Source organism: Acanthaster planci, linkage group LG16 (genome assembly GCF_054643075.1).
Source record: "Acanthaster planci isolate LZ-2023a linkage group LG16, COTS_SCS, whole genome shotgun sequence".
NCBI classification, from domain to species: Eukaryota; Metazoa; Echinodermata; class Asteroidea; order Valvatida; family Acanthasteridae; genus Acanthaster; species Acanthaster planci.
Window position 1 is genome coordinate 7,815,546 of NC_141792.1, and position 16,910 is coordinate 7,832,455.

Consider the following 16,910-nt stretch of genomic DNA (forward strand, 5'->3'; position numbering starts at 1 on the left):
GATGTAAACGAATGATCAAAACCCTAAAAGCACTCCAAAACATAAAAGCGTTCCCCCAAAATGTGGGATAGAATGTTAAAAGGGGAGGCTAGTTGTAAAAGTAACATGCACTGTGAATAAGAGACCTTTTTGTGAGTTAGCAATCTACAGAGAGACTTTTTGCCTATAATTGATTACAACCCAAAAATTAGCGATACCTGATCAAATTTTAAAAATCAAACAAAAAACCAAAAGCGAATAAAACAAAACCCTAAAGATGCTGGCCTAAAAATACCCATACTTTCAGTGTTTCAATATAGTCGAACCCATTTTAGTACTATGTATTTCACTAGGGTCATGCTATTTAGCGTCAACAAAGCATCAACAAAATATTCAAACATTTTTATGGGAATGTTTTACCATGATTACTTTCTATTTAAATTGTGGAGGGTGTATTTTGATAATAAATCTTTCAAACATCTGTCCTTCTTTGTAGGCCAAGCCTATTTCCTTATTATTATAAACCAGAACCTTAATGACACTGAACAAAATCAGGGCTGAATCTTCCGATTTCAAAACTTTCACACAAACTCTCGGGGAGTTTGGGAGTACTACGAGTAGGGATAATCTTTAACATGTTCAACAAGACCGAAAAAATGATAGGCAGGACATCAGTGCAATCATTTAGCCTGCTAAAAGGACCAATTTTACATCGCCAAAATCTTCAATGTCAATGACTAAATGAGATACGCCATAGCCTAGGCCAGTGTTCCGTCATGTCCGTAGGCTTCTCCTATTTGAAAGTAAACATGACATTAAAATTAGTATCATTATGGGCCCAGGCCCACGTACTTACCTCCGTCTTCTACACAGGTGACACTTGATTCTGACAGCCAAACTAAATTACTTTATTGTGGAATTACATTTCGGATTAAGTTAACAGCGAATAATTTAACGAGAGAGCAGAAAACCAGGCTGCACCCATTTCGAGTTATTACGGATCAGTGAGCAACCTTTCAGTCAACGGCAATTCATTTCGCCATTTTGGCCCGTGTTTTCTACGTGGGAGAACGAGGGTCGCGTTCCCCTGGCCGTGATATGCTTTACTGGCACAGTACTCAATGAAGTCAAGGAGGCCCGCCTAATCGCTGTTGATGGGCCCCGTGTGTCGATATGCGATCAGTGAATGTCCCCAATGACGAATCAGCCGTATGGAAAAGCGTTAGGCAACACGGGTACCAGCAGCATGAAGTGAGCAGTGCTAATTATAAACTTGTCGAACATGGTCAAAGTCGTTTTGTTACCAAGTAGTGCTTTTAACCCGGATACGTCTAATCATGCCGCGCGCACCGCTTGTTCATGGTCATACCCGGAAGTTGACGAGGATAGACGTTTTTACTAACGGGGGTGGGGGACATTAAAATTGGAAAAGGATTTTCGCCCGACGGATCCCCCCCCCAAAAAGTGTGTTCTCAGAGTCTTGTCAGTCAATTCAACACATCATTTGTACTTAGAAATGACAAAAACATGCTTGGCCTTTTTGTAACGGTATAGGAGGACATCACACATGTAGACGCCACTCACCATCGGTGACACCCACCAACATTTCACTGCTTCCCCATGCAATCACAGTAGGAGCCTACCATCGCCAGCTTCCTCGACCCACAAACTGCTTGGCCTACACACATTGATGGCCTGTCAATATGCAATTTTCAGTCCAGCTATGACAAAGAGAGAGAGATAGAAAAACATGTTTGAACGGTAGTCGCCTCCAATGTAGGTGAAACCTATCATGAGAGCGGGGTCAAAATTATTTCACTGATTACTATTTGGGCCTTATCATACTGGTTCCTGGTTGGAACCGAATAGTACGGCACAACAAACAAACTACAATCGACAAAAAATACAAACCAACACAAGGTGTCTTCCTGAAACGGACATGAAGCAAAATTGAAAAGGCCAAAAATTGGGATGGCCATGCGTTACTTATATCGGATAAAAAGTATTCATTCAAAAATTGGCATAAGTGTTTCCTCACTCGATGAGACCTTACCGTCCGTAGAAACTTTCAAAAATTTGGAAAAGCCCATATGCAGGTGAATTCTGGTTCAGTCTCGAAGGTAAAGATAAAAGCAAATGGAAGGGGGGGAGGAGTGACGGGAGGATGCCGTCCAACCCTGACCCCGTGCTCTCGAGAGATTGGCGTCCGTGGGGATGCTTAAGATGAGGACACAGCAATATTTGAAATTATCAGTTATACAGTAATAGATGTAAAAATTTATGTTCCAAAAAAGAAGATGAGGGAAAAAAACATGGGAATCAACGGCGAGGCATAGCAGGGGACCACGTGACCCATTCATTTGCTGAAAAGCGCCAGACCTCCGCCGGAAATGTTTTTTTTTACCCCTGTCCAAAGAGCTAGGATCTATGTCCAGACGCAGCCTCTGCCTTTCCCCCACACCCAAAAGTTGTAGCCGTGCTATTGGCTGATAGGTGAATGATTCAAGTGAACTTTCTATCCACTAGACAGTGAAAATCCTTGACCATACTTAGTGAGGGTGCCGTTCAGAAAGCGTTCGAAACGACGCGTGGATGTGGCTATGCGAGTTATTCGCGCGTGCGTCGATGCTCATAAGTAGTTATTACGTCACAATCCGGGGTAACCTGGAAGTTTTACCATGGCTTTGATTATGTTTACATGATATAAGATTTTCTGAGTCTCTTCAGAAACCACAATTCGTTGAAATTCAGCGCTACACAGAGAAGTTTTCTGAGCTGCGTTGTGCTATCTGTTTGAGATAAAAACTTATAACCAAAAGCGTTCTTGTGTTTCAAGAATCCGAAAAATCTGTTATCCGAGGTTTTGGAGTGTTTTAAAAGTAGTTCTAAAATGTCTACAAGGGGTGAGTAATTTTTTTCTTATTTTCTTAAAGTTTTTAAGGAAAATCACCCTTAATGATTTGATTACCTGCCTTCAGAATTTGTTCAATTTGAGATGATTTACGAAGAAATTTCGTGAAAATCCTCCCTTGCACAGGATGACAGTTTTGCGTTTTTCTCATTTGGTTTTGAATTTTCTCACTCAACACTTCTTCGTCTTTCCCAGAGCACCATGATTGGCAACGTTTTATTGGGGATGATATTTCATCACCTCGTGTTTATATACCGACGGAGGACAGTAGTTCCTCTTTCCGGATCCGACCGGTGCGAAGCGGTAGTAACCGGTTGAAACCAGTCCCAACTGGCAAGGTAAAGACGATAGCGGCGAACATCTTTGAAGCTGGAAGGACTGCCCCTAGTGAAAATGAACTCAAGCCCATCGGTAAACATGGCAGGGAATGTAGCTTGGCAATGGTCAAACCAAATGTTTCCAAAGCAGCTGCAGACGGCGAGGTTAAAGTTGCTCTAAAACGCAACAAGGTGAGCCGAGCAAAACTGACGCAGTTCTCGTTGAATTTGGAGGACCCCTTCGGTGCGAGTGACGAAATAGTTGACTTTCTGGAAGATAGGGTGGACTGCAAGACTGTCATGAGACACCTCCGTGAGATGAAACGGAGCGAAGGAGCTGAAAACGCGCTCCTTGACCTACCACCTCCCTGCTCCAACACCAAATCAGCTTTGCCACGATCGAGCGGAGTCGTAGCCGGACGTTTCCGGCCAAGCTCGGTGAGAGGATCAAGAATAAAACCCAGTCTCTCCGAGGAATGTACACCAGAGCCAACAAACACCGATCATACTATCCTGAAGACAGAGACTACGGCTTCAGTTGCGTCAGTTGAGCAGGAGACCACTGAGGAGTACACCAAAGTTGTCAAACGAGTTCGATTCGTTGACGAGAAGCTCGGCAGACTGGACCAGGATTCTCTGAAGTTCATGCCCAGAAAACCTAGCGTGCCGAAGACAAAGAAGGCCAACAAGCCCAGCCGGCGGACTGTCATCCTCTACCCGAGCGAGGCGGCCCAAATCAAGCGTCAAGACCAGTTACGCCGTGTTCAGTTGAAGGTGAACGACGCACCATTACAGGAGTACCGTGCGATGGAGTGTAGGACCACGAGGAAGCCTTCGGCGACCCAAGACGCCCAGGTCGACAAGGGGAATTTGGTGTTTAGTCCCACAGCCACGATGCCTCACAGAGTCCAAATAACCGGAAGCAGATACGAACAAGTAAGTCGTCACAAAATGTACTATAAAAACTGACTTAAGTTGTCTTTGGTACGATAGAGGGCATGTGCACTTCTACGAAAAAAAAACTAGTGCCCCCCAAAAAGTGAGCTTTGTTAGTAGGGGTTTTTTCTTACAATAAATTTGAAATAACCAGAACACCTATTGTCTCACGTTCATCGACTTTCCCAAACTAAAAAGAAGCATACAACCTTGACGATCTTCTTCAATCCTAGTGAAATTAACGACGGCAAAGTTCCCTTGTGGTACGCAACACAATGTAGCCGTAAGACTGTGCCCTGTGAACTAAGAAATTTAAAGGAGACCGAATTAAGCGTCTTTCCCCCAAAATTAATTCTCAGAGGCCAAATTCAGCCGATGACGACAGTCAGTACTCATCGACCGACGATGATGAAACACGCTCCATCCAAGCGCAGAGCTTTTCAAGCCCTTCCCGGTCCCGCTTGTGCCGTGACGCGGCAGAGAGAGCCCGGCAAAGAGCGACTGTCACCCGGCGGGAGCTGGGCCTGGCGAACGGCCGAGTTGACGGCGCGGATGCTCGCACCGGCTTCGCTGCTCAGGCCTGGGGCAGGACGCTAGTCAGACGCAGGAGGCAGCAGTCCTGGGCAGAACGTCAGACAGACGACCCCGTATTTGTATATTCACCCCGGGACAAGTCGGGCAGAAATGGCGGTGAGAGTACGACCAGGTCCGGTTGTCATTCAACAGAATGTGGGAGAAACGACTGTTCCAGCACGAGTGACTCGGACGACACAACAAATCGACATAAAGGTACATTCTACATGAACCACTGTCTTCTTAATTTCAAAGAATGCATAATTATCTCTATTCGCTTCCACAAGGAACATCTTCGCAACATAATAATTTATTATTCCGAATCATAACCCAGTGTAACCAGTGATAATTAAAAATCGATACTTCGTAATACCAATCAATGTTATGTCTCTCACAATGAAAATAGGATAAATTTAAAAAATGATTAAGCTTCAGGTTTAAGCAAACAAACATAAGGCAATTACTAAAGTGAGTTTCTATAGATCAAACACATACTGCTGGGAAGTCAGTTCCATCCAGGTTTTACAACTCTTAAGCGTTAAATTAAACATACAATATTTCAATAATTGCTCGAGTAACTATATTTGGCAATTCCACAGGAAATAATTTCCGGTTTTTTTTCCTCTGTAGCTCAAACGAAGCCTACGCACCACCACCACCACAAGAGGTCGTGCGTAAGGAACAAGTCTCGGCATCAAGAAGACTGTTCCCTTGACGTTAGTAGAGAAGACAGAACCAAGGAGACAGCATCAAGTCCCTCCAAGCAACAGCAGGGAACGCCGCTGACTATCCCCTTCGTTCCTCTTCAGTGCGATGAGACTTTCACGCTGATCATGAAGAGGGAGACACTAGTGAAATCAGAGGCAGGCAAAGCGAAGACTGAAGAGGTGTCATCATCGGCAGTTGACGAAGCCGACAGTAAGGATTCAAGGCTTTCCACTGCCGTGCCTCTGGAGAGATCCCCGCAGGCCAATACCTGTGTGACAACGGAGGAGCAGCCACAAACTTATTGTCAAACTGTTGACAGCCCGGAGCCCCCTCAAGGCCCTTCTTTAGTCTCTGAAGTTAAGGACCTCACTACACTGACTGCAGACGAAAGCCGAGACATTAAGTTTGAGAGTGAAATTTCCGACGGAAAGAAGGAAAATCGTCAAAATCCTTCTGTTAAAATCCCTTCCCCTGTGGACACTTCAGTTGACAAGGCAATAGCTTTGGAAGACCAGCAAAATGGAAAAGATGAAATGGGCCCGAAGGACGGTGGATCTGGAGATGTTCCCACCGCCTCAGTCACTTGTTGGGAAGACACGATTGGCCAGGACCTAACTGAGGACCGACAAAAGAAGAACAAAGAAGAAACCTCTAAGCCGAATGACCCAGAATGTGATACTGAATGTGGTGATGACGACGATGTCCGAGATTGGCTGTCTACTGTCGGCAGAAAACAGACCGTAAAGACAGCGAAGAAGCTGGTAGCAAGCTCCAGGACTGATAGGCTCAAACAGACTACTACCGAGCTCAACACAGTCAGAGGTGAGCACCAACTTGACAACACACAAAAGAAAAAGTTGGCTGCCAAAAACGAAGGGAATCCGGAACCACAGGTGGGACATGGCGACACGTTGTCCGAAGACACCAATGAAGTAGCATCGAAAGGAGGCTCAAATGACGAGTTTGCTTTTGATATACCTCCAGAATTAGATTCGACACCCCCCTTTCCAGTCAAAGAAGAGCCAGTCGTACTTATACCTCCACCAACTGAGCAGGTGTTCATCAGCGACCTCGATGACAATGTCTTTGACTGGTTTGAGGAGTCTACGTCACCAAAGAAAACTAGCACAAACTCGAGTGGTGGTGCACAGTTTGCTAGCAGCCTTGGGAAGAATAGGAGTCGAATAACACCACTGAAAGAAAGCCAACATCTGCATAAGCCACATGAAGACGAAGATAAACAAATTTCGTCACAAAGTGAATCACAAATGATATCAGAGGAAGCCCAAGAAACCAAGCATGTCGAACCCGATGATGCCACCAAACAGCAAGAGATTCTTGACAGCTCAAGCGGGGAGCAACTATCAGATGATTTGTCAGATCTGCAGGTGAAGACTCCGCTGACTGCTGGTCCGCCAGAAAGAGGTGACCAAGATTCCCGTATTGACTCAGTGGGTACCGCCTTTAATGCATCCCATGAAGATCCGTGGGCCACCAACGTAAAGCTTGGCCAAGATAAACTCTCTAAAGTGGACAGCATGAAGGCCGCTGCTGTCATCTCCGATCAGAGCCAGAAAAGGGACTCCAAACCGAATTGGAAACCAGGCTGGCTCTTGAGCTTCTCTGCAGCTAATCAAGAGGAAAATGTCAATTCAGACAGATTGGACCAAAGCCTGTCTGCCGAAGCCACGAAGCCCACTGAGCCCAGATCTGGAAGACGTCGCTTCCAAGAAGACAGACGCAAGGGTCCGTCGGAAAAAGTAGCCCAAGTAGAAAGTGGACTTCAATCTTCAAAGTCCAGAGAAACTTCACAAGCGGCAAGGACTACAGAAAAGCAAAAGGAAGACAACCTGGACTGGCTCCTTGGAAGTTCATCGCCGTCGAGTAAATCGGCGTACGTGCCTTCTGTAATGAAAGAGAAACCAGATCCTTCGCAAGGGCTGGTGTCAAGAAACAGACTGACATCTTCAAGTCGAAAAAGAGAGCCAACCGATATTCTGTTCTCAGAGGATTCCAAGGATCGGGGGAGAGTGTCCTTCGGACGACGAGGTGGGAAAGCTGATGAAGGTGTTGCAGATGGCGGTATTTCTTTCGACATGCAGCCGAGTTCTTCCATCAGGACACCGTCAAGGCGAAGACATTTACAGCCCAAACAGGCATTAGACTGCTTCCTCAGGGACAACCTTGAGGCAACACCGGCTCCTCAAGAACTCCGAAGTCCCTCCCCACGCGTTTCAGAGAAAGTCGTCAGAGGGAGCGGTCCAGCAGGCAGTCTGGGAAATAAAGTGGACAAATCTTCCGACTGGTTCGACAACCTTTTTCCAGGTTCTGCATCTTCACGGACCAATAAAAAACTCTCGGCTGGAAGTCCGTCGACATCGACTCTGTTAGCTGAGAATAATACAGAAGATTTTCCCTTAGAGGATTCCGAAAAGAAGTCCTCATCTGGATCGAGATCAAAGTTGTCTGAGACTGATAATTCCCGAGGCAGCCCGTTAAAGCCAGAACAGAAGTTGAATAGCACTGTCACAGACTTCCCTGCTCCTCAAAAACCCGAAGCTCCAACATCACATACAACAGGGACAGCCAAAACACAGAATCTGGCCAGCAGTTCAGATAAGAAGACAGAAAAAACCTCTGACTGGCTTGACGACCTTTTCAAAGGCTCTTCGTCTACTAGTGCCGAAAGTAAGTTCTTGGAGAGGAGCTCCTCAGCATCGACTGAACCAGCTGCAAAAATAATTGATTTGCTCGCGGACGATTCTGCAAAGAAGCTCTCATTTGGCAGAAGATCAACGCTCCCTGAAACTACGCAGTCTGAACGAACAGGCCAGGATCAGAGACGCGAAGTTCCAACTCTGAAATCAAAGGGGGATGTTTCTGACTGGCTTACCGGAGGAACAGCAAAGCCCCGACAAGAGAGAAAGCAACCATTGGTGGGTGATGATTTAATCGAAGAGAAGGAGCAAAAGTCAGGAAGAAGAGTTCTCTCCCACAATGAATCAAATCAAGGAAGTAAAAACACGAGTAGTGCCAGTGAAAAGGAAGAGGCGGCAAGCCAAGGTCAAGGAAGTACGCCCTCAGGATCCGGATCCAGCAATCTGGATTGGCTACTTGGAGACACATCACCATCACCTAGCAACAAGCCCAGTTTTGGAAGGAGAAGTTCGAGGAGGATGAGGACTGACATGCCAAGTTGTCCTAGTGCCAGCAAACTCAAAGATGACAGCGACTCGGATTCGGACTGGCTCGGTGTCATATCACGCACTCTAGCTGACTCGAACGGGAGAGAACGACAGAAGAGCAGAAGAGAGCCAGAGTCGTCCTTGGTGGACAAAACTGATCCGTCAGACGACTGGCCGGAAGACATCTTGTCTGGCTTTGTGTCAAAGCGGCGAAGCCAACGCTCGGGATCTGGGCCAAGAATGTGAGAGACAGGTCGAACAATGGAAGAAATGCAAATGGCAAGCTAGGAGCGCACATTTTTAATACAATGAAAATGTGAATGAATGAAAGGTGTTAAGGAGACAAAAGAAATAATGCCGACGATCCCAAATTGAGGAATTCGTGAGAATCTCGCACCAAATAATAATCTGAACTCGAAAGTGTAGGGCCCTTGTGCCATGAAGGCAGATGAAAAGAAAGTGGATGGGATGGGAAAAATTGTAATTTAAGAGTCGGTAATGATAACAATTTCAAGAAGGACATGGGTATGAAACATCTTCACTTAAAACGAGGTGTCAAAGGTCATTCCCAATTAGCCAAAAATGGCCATGCAAATTAACACATGTACTTAATTCTAACGTAAGATTGTGACTGGCTTTAGTGTTGTGAAGTCATTTTAACAGTCTGTTTAGTTCTTGCCTTAATTATTTGCCTTACACGTCTTGAACTGAATCAAGCGCTTCCCCAGAACTTTTGTGGCCGATGACAACACCAAATCAATATAATTCAAATGCTACTCTTTATATTTTTTATAACTTTTTATACAAAAATGAAAAAAAAGGGACTGGTCATTGTTAAGACCCGAGACCAACATAATTTATAAGCTCAAGCCAAATTAAAGTATTGAGAAATTTGTAATCGGTAACCAAGCAGAATTTTCACTTTAAGTAATTACGTAATTGGTTAATAAAGGTGCAACCCGGTATTTGTACTTGGGGGGTCAACATGATGAAAGACTGATGATGTTCCATTTCTAACGAAAAAAATAAATCACCAATGAAACTACAATTTATCAAATGAACATATTAATGGAATAAATCTCACTTATGGCTGTTTTCGTATTAACTGCTTCAATTTATTTACTGCATTTAAACTGACGAATACGTGGCACAAAAATTAAAAAAAAACAATAAAAAAAGTTCCTTCAAAGCTGTTCTCATTAACTGCCTACAGTTTATGCGTTTCAGAATTACAGGACTCCAAAACAAAGAAATCAAACAACTACACATACTCTTTACCATGAGAAAACCTTTTTTAATTCTAATATAATACACCAATGATTGCACAAATTCAGCGTATCTAAAATGTAGACATTTCTCAGCGAATGGGCTTTAGCAGGATTAAAACACGAAACGGCGCATTGCTCAGACGCTGTGCTTAAAACCACGTTACAAAATTTACACCCAAATCTTACGCGCTTGCATAGTCGTGACGAAAGGCATAAACAAGCCATTGGAGACCTTAAACATTTTGCAAAAATAATGCCACAATGCAAATGAATAGAAATAACGTAGAAAGCGCTGGTAACTTTTCCCCACATTTTATATCCTTAATATTTTATTTTGGTTCCAAACAATAAACAACGCTATAAGCACATTTTATGGATCCTCATCACTCAATAAAAATCACAACTTCTCTTATATGCATGAACACTAAAATAACGAAGACAACTAAGCCGGCTTGATGCACACAAAACTACACGCATCATTCAAAAATGTGCTGCCATCAACAAGACAAATCCAAGGATGAATAAGCACAACTCAACAACGAAAATGTTCACGGTCTTTCTACATTAACCGGTACCCCTTATTTCCAGAAAACCATACTGCTTTAAAAATATATTTTATAAGAACACCCATACAGCTTAATTACTTTCTTCACTTCTGTCTAATTATTTCCGATTTTAGACAAGACCAATAAAATTAGCCACTACCACTGTGGAACAGTGCATCTTCAATTTATATTAGGACATACAATCTACGCACTCATTCAAAAGTGTTCAGATTTTTACACATAAGTTTTGCCATACTTTTTCAACATTAAAAATACCTCAACTGAATACGTGATCCACTCTCTGTACAGCTTCTATTACATGTGATACTTTACAAATGTTGGCACCATTTTTATGGACAAAGTGGCATCATTTCCGTGAATAAAGGTAGCATCAATTTTAGGAAGATTTAAGCCTGAAGGCTTTTAGATATTATAGGTCAAGAAAACCAACCTAGTCATACGTAAATAATTAAAGTGGGCTATTTTGAGGGCCTCATATGAGATATAGTCGTTTTAAAGAAGAGCACAGAGAAAGCTTTTGTCAGTCTTGTAATGCCAAAATTGATTTATCAATATATGTGAAGTTGGTGATCTACTGGGTTTAAGAGCACTGGGGAAGTGGAAAGTGAAGCTGGCTGTCAAGTTTTGGCAATCAGTGTATCAAAGAAATGGTGACATGAGTTTGATGTGGTCTTTTGCTTGTCAAAATTCTTTTGTTTACAACCCACACACAGAGCTTGCATTAAAATATACTAATTTGTTATAAATGTTGTGCAAGTTTAATTAATTTCTTTATGAGAAGTCTTGCCTGGTTTCTCTGTGCAAGAGAGGGAAGAAAGGCCCTCTGCCCATTAAAGGATATTGACTCCACCAAGATACATTTCATCAAGTTGACGCGATTTCACCACTCCAGGACCGACGATGACGATGCCCGGATATACTGTGCCTTCCCGGCCCGTGTTGGCCGAGTAGAAACTCTCCTTGGAGTCCACGTCAAAAAATGACACCCGCCCTCTGTCGACATCGACGCAGACGCCGACTGCGCAAGACGTTAGGGCGTGGGTGGCCGGCTTGTTGCCGTTGCTGCCCGACTTCTTGCCGCCCTTGCTGGTTTCGTTCGGGAAGTAAACCTTCCCGCTGTGGTAGGTCACCAGGACGGTCGCGTCCGCCCGCGAGCCGTGGTCAGCGTCCAGCTCCTCGCAGCTGTCGTGGCCGCTGTCGCCGTCGGTGTGATTGCTGACAGGGTCACCGAGCCTGCGAGATCGGCGCTCGCTGACGACCCCGATCTGTACGGCGCACGGCGACTGGTCGACCACGACCTCCCAGTAGTGCTTGCCATTAGTGATCTTCCGGTCGCCCAGGCAGAAGGCCGGGGCCAAAGCGATGGGGCTGGATGGCATCGGTCCGGCGCCAGTCGGTGAGAGGAGGTTGGTGTTGGGGCGAATGGTCAATCGGTGGCCATCTTTGCTGATTGAGGGGCCTTGGGTACCATTTGGCTGACATGAGGTCCACTTGAAAAGCAGCACTGTAAAAGATACAGAAAAATAACGGGGGTGTCGTGGAAGTCGACAGTGTCCCTAAGCACATACTCCTCTGTTCGAATTCCAACACAAGCATCTCTTCAATGCTCAAATTCACTTTCTTGAATTTATTTGAAGATGTGAAGTCGATATAAGGGCTAAACTAATCTGAAAGCCTACGGATTTAAACAGTGTCTGAACTTAAAATGTACGTGGAGAAATTAAACCGGCTGATTAAGTTACAAATTGAATAATTTCCTGTCAATAGCCTTCGGTGTCGACAGTCTCTGATACAGAGCATTGCTGGTGTCGACAGCTTGTCGACATTTCTTACCGGGAGCAGGCACGGTTCTGATGACCACGATCTTGCTGCACTCGCCCTTCCCAGCCCGGTTCTCGCCCCGAACTCTGACTTTATATCGGCTGTCGACTTCCAAGTTACTCAGCCGATACCTAACACCACATTATAATAAAAAGTTCAAGGGACACTTAGGCCTATCTGTTTTGTCTTAATAATCATAACCAATGATGCCGTAAGCCACTTATATTTCTCTGGCCTTTTTATTAAACAGAGAAATATTTACTTCACAGCTTGGTATCGACATTTTGATCTTTCATTGAAATGTGCGTAAAGTAAAACTTTTTTTGCAAAAGCTTAAAAATTAAACGTACCTCTATACTGAAATTTTCATACTTGGTCCTTTTTGTGAGGTAAACGGACATTATTATTCAGGGGATGTCGATCTGTCCAGAGATTTTACAGTTTTAACGAACCTGCATTCCTTAATTCCGTCGATTGACGTCCACGGGTCCTCGGCGGCCGCGTCGCTCCGGGGGCTGCCGGCAGCGATCCTTCGTTGGGTAGTGGGCGTAGGCGGTCTGGTGCCCTCGGTACGAACGATTTTGCGGTACTCCAAGATGTAGGTTTCGGCCGGCGTCTTGCCGGAGGCTGGGTCCCACTCGATGATGACGTGGTCGTATGATTGGCAGCGCTTGGTTGCGATGACGGGTGCGTCGGGAGCTGTGTTGTAACAATTGTAATGTTGAAAGGGAAGATGTTCGACAAGTTACACAGTTCTCTTCACTCTCTTTGTATTTATTGATCTAAATTGGAAAATTTTAGAAATCAATATTAAACCATGTACACGAGTCCAAAAAGTTAAGGACCATTTTTTATTTTGTGTATATTTTTTATATGAGATATTTAACTGCTGAAAATGTGCGTTTAATGTTTTGAAACTTTTTTTAAAAACTTTTTATTCCAATGAGAACACCATCTACATAAACAAAAAAAATGAAAGAACTAGACCCCACTCATAGCTTGGAAAAAAAAACAAGTCAAAAACAAGTGGTCCTTAACTTTTTGAGTAGTGTATTTCACTAAAATTTCACAGATTCACGAGGAAAACAAATAAATACATCCGACTTTACATGAACTTTGTTATTTCAAATTTGGGATGCAAGTTAATTCAACTCATCTCACATCTGAACACAGGTTACACTACAAATAATAGCAAACAGAGTACTGTACATACTCAAATGTTTGTGTAGGCTTATGGCAGCGTTTTCAAATCTGCGCGGAATTTGCAGTTTGCTTATTCAAAATGGTGCCATAACTTTCCTTTATAGTGTTAACAAACTTCATGACAAAGTTTGTAACAAATTTCAAATAACCTTTTCACTGTACCTTTGTGAAAATTGAGAGTCGTCAGAGCTTCTACAGCGACCGCATCATCGATGGTTAAGTTGTTGAAATCGTGGAGGGCGTGGACTGGACTAAGCTCCGCCCCCTTGATCACATTCACCGTTTCCACGAGCCTATTATCACACACAAAGTACACGTATATCATCATAGGGATATCACTCTTGCAATGTAAATGCAAATTCATTGTGGCACCATCTAAAACATTTATTTCAAAATTCAATCCGACATCACTGTTGTTAGGTCAAATAACTTCTTCCCTTTAATTGTTGGAAATTTGGAAACACCTAGGCAACATAAATCATTCAGCCAATTAGGGAATTATAACGAGGTAACTTTTTGTCTGTTCCAATATTTCTTATCATGGGCGTACGCGCAGGGCAGGGGGGGGGGTTCGAACGAACTTCCTTTTTATAATCCTCCATTATTTCACTAAATGAAATTATCACAAAACAGAAGTCTTGAATTTGTTTTGGGGGCATTTAAAACGCACCGTATTACAGAATTTAATGTCCTTTTTAAAAGACATTTTCCAAACGGAGTATACCCCAGGATACCTCATCTGGGGAGCCCCATCAGGGATCACAAGACAATGGGTGTCGAACCCCTCTTCTGATAAACCAGCAGGGGGTACGCCTATGATTATCTTTATTTTAAAAATCTACCGACTAAAATCGCCAGAATTATCGCTTCTTTAATCCAGCGACCAAACTCAGGAGGTCGTGGGTTCAATTTCTGCTCCTGTCTAACGGGACACACAAAAAAGACACAGAACGTCGTGGGACCCACCGTCCGAGGATGGGCCTGGCCGCCTGGACGAAGCATGCCTTGTCCGTCTCCTTGAGCATCTCCTGGGCCAGATCCACCACGCTGCAACCCTTCAAGATGTCCTGGTACGTGTCCAGCTGCGTCCGGACGGCCCCCACCCGCCGGCTGATCTCTTCTTCCGTGGCCCGCGTGAGGGCGCTTTTCCGACCCTCAAGAGTCGTCTGCAGGTGGGCAAGGGCCAGGGAGAGCTTCTCCCTGGCAACGGCGCCATTTTCCTGAGAGTTGAGCAAAAACAGTTATATCAGTTAATCTCTAATGATGCCCATTTCGTTAGGAAGTACAGTCCAGGGGTACAGGGAGAGAAATTCGAGGAAGAAATTTGAAATGGCCTACTAGTTTCAGAAATGTAAGGGCCGCGCCGCCTTTAGAATGTAACTGACGATTTAAGCCTGAGAAAAACATTTCGTTGGCAAATCAAATGCATCTTGTCTTCGTCTTTGACAATAGGTGGCGTACCTCCAACAATACCCCACCCCAACAAGAGAGTACAGAGGGAAACTCGAATTTCGGCGCCATTTCAAGACTGACGGGAGTAATTCCCGCCTTGTATCCAGCACAAATGGGCCATTTAAGCGAGAGATTCTTCAAAAATGCTGCCCGTGTTCTTTCAGATGTTAACCTAAAACACCGCGGCCGAACACCGTACCGTTTGTATGGTTTCCATATTACACTTCTGGCCACTTATCTGCTTCGACACTGTTAGTACGAGCAGTGTTCTTGCTTGAATACGAACCGCACTGAATCGTACCGACAACCGGCCGTTCCAATGACCCGAACCCTTGCCTTTTGCACAGTCAACGTGTGTGCCTATATACCATCCGTGCCTGTAATCCTCGGCAAAGGAAGTGCAAGATTAGACTCAAAAGAGACGGTTCGAGCCGCACCCTAATGGATGACATCATGTCGCGTCTGAAACTGTTTGCAAACCGGCAATAGAGACCTTTGCTCAAACTGACATTTGGAAGCTGGGATTTTCCCAAACCAGTTTGGTTTTCCCAATTATAAAAATAGCACGCGTCTATTTGCGTGGTTCATCTACACTGTATGTTATACCTTTAGCAAACTAATTCACTTTTCCGAAGTCTTATTAGGTTACATATTTTAATATCAAATCTTTTTTCAGAGGGGGGTGCCCGATAAACGGAAGGTGTTTGGAGTGACAAAACACACAACCAGAGACTCATTCACACCTCAACTTTCCCGCACAGTCCTCTGAGGGCATCCACGCCGTTCTTGATTTCGTCACGCTTCCCTCTGATTGCATGGAGGTGGCATTCCATTTTCTCCTGGAAGGAGGCACGGAAAAATAAAGGCAGTTGGGCGAAACTTTCGGTGAATTAAGAGTTTTATATCGAGGTGGTCAGCAATGCCATTTTAAGATTTAAAACTTTCCAGCTATTCAATCTTTTTTCCTTTCTACAGCAAGCCGACAAAACCACAGCCCATTCTGCGACAAACATCTGTTGACAATTTTAATAATATGATGAGCACGCAAGACGTCAATTTGAGAAGAGATTTTTAAAGCAAGGTTTCGACCAACAACTATTAATATAAACCGTGGAGCAATTTCACAAAGGTTCCATGTTCAAGACGACATTCTTTTGTCACCTGCTTTTGGAGAAAAATTAGCTCAACCAGCGAAGGTTTTCTTGTGGAGAAGCTAAATGGAAGCGTTGCTTACAGAGCGAAAATAAAATTGCTCAGCACAGTCAGGTTACCAGCCAAAAGGTCACGTGATTCAAGTGCGTTACTGGTTCCCAATTATATTTTACATTAAAAAGCTGGGCATGATGAGTTTTATGGGGGCCATAAAACCGTTTCTGCTGAGTGGCACAGTCAGATGTGGTCCTGGTGGAAACCTACTACATGTAGTAACAACAAAATGCACGTCTGACTTGTTGGACTGTATTTCTGACCTTGACGACCGCGTACTTCCTCTCGATGACCGACAGCTTGTGCTTGGCGTGCTCGCCGCTGAACTTACAGCGGTGGCAGACGGGCTTCTGACACCCGTCACAGTACATTGTCACCTTCTCGTGCGTGTGTTCGGTGCAAGTGATGGTCTGAAGAGGGGAAAAAAAGAGTATTACATAAAAAATGTTATTCCATCTTTCATGTTAACCCCTGAATAACTTCCCTAATACGGAACTTTGGGTGTGAAAAATAATAAAGGTAAATTTTTTTGTAAGTTAAGGAGCAGTTGTCAAAAAAGACATTGGATTGGACTTTCACTTTTGAATTAAAAAATACAGGTCAACTCAGAAGGATTTCTGCTTCGAGTTATATTCATATGACTGTAAAAAAATCCTTGTTAGTTTGTCGGATAAGGCACATCTCTGTGAACGTATACTCACATAGAATTTTCTTCTTGAGACCAATACCAAACCAGAACTGCCATTTCCGGCTAACTCGTTCAATTATATGTTTCAATAAACTTC

At 44.0% G+C, this 16,910-nt stretch overlaps 3 protein-coding genes across 8 annotated transcripts in view; 1 reads left to right on the forward strand and 2 right to left on the reverse strand.

Moving 5' to 3' along the window:
* Window positions 1–1,673, reverse strand: part of mib2 (mindbomb E3 ubiquitin protein ligase 2) — a 39,289-nt gene extending 37,616 nt beyond the window's left edge. For 2 of the 4 annotated variants that reach the window (XM_022248460.2, XM_022248458.2), the window contains exon 1: window positions 836–1,144. The gene's annotated coding sequence lies outside the window, so the exon portion shown is untranslated. Of the gene's footprint in view, window positions 1–835; window positions 1,145–1,563 lie in introns of those variants that run through there. The other 2 variants (XM_087147216.1, XM_022248459.2) reach the window with 2 other exon arrangements.
* Window positions 1,674–2,663: 990 nt separating this feature from the next.
* LOC147796455 (uncharacterized) lies at window positions 2,664–9,710 on the forward strand. Its single transcript, XM_087147149.1, has 4 exons — window positions 2,664–2,882; window positions 3,086–4,143; window positions 4,503–4,932; window positions 5,347–9,710. Exons 1-4 carry the CDS (start codon window positions 2,870–2,872, stop codon window positions 8,853–8,855), a joined length of 5,010 nt encoding a protein of 1,669 aa, XP_087003275.1. The 5' UTR covers window positions 2,664–2,869; the 3' UTR covers window positions 8,856–9,710.
* A 172-nt stretch (window positions 9,711–9,882) lies between these two features.
* Window positions 9,883–16,910, reverse strand: part of LOC110986578 (E3 ubiquitin-protein ligase Trim36-like) — a 32,777-nt gene continuing 25,749 nt past the window's right edge. For all 3 annotated transcript variants that reach the window (XM_087147150.1, XM_022248547.2, XM_022248546.2), the window contains exons 4-10: window positions 16,389–16,535; window positions 15,663–15,758; window positions 14,434–14,687; window positions 13,630–13,760; window positions 12,717–12,963; window positions 12,277–12,395; window positions 9,883–11,947 (exon numbers count right to left, since the gene is read on the reverse strand). In XM_087147150.1, the coding sequence (XP_087003276.1) occupies window positions 11,274–11,947; window positions 12,277–12,395; window positions 12,717–12,963; window positions 13,630–13,760; window positions 14,434–14,687; window positions 15,663–15,758; window positions 16,389–16,535 (1,668 nt within the window). In that variant the 3' untranslated portion in view covers window positions 9,883–11,273. The remainder of the gene's footprint in view (window positions 11,948–12,276; window positions 12,396–12,716; window positions 12,964–13,629; window positions 13,761–14,433; window positions 14,688–15,662; window positions 15,759–16,388; window positions 16,536–16,910) is intronic.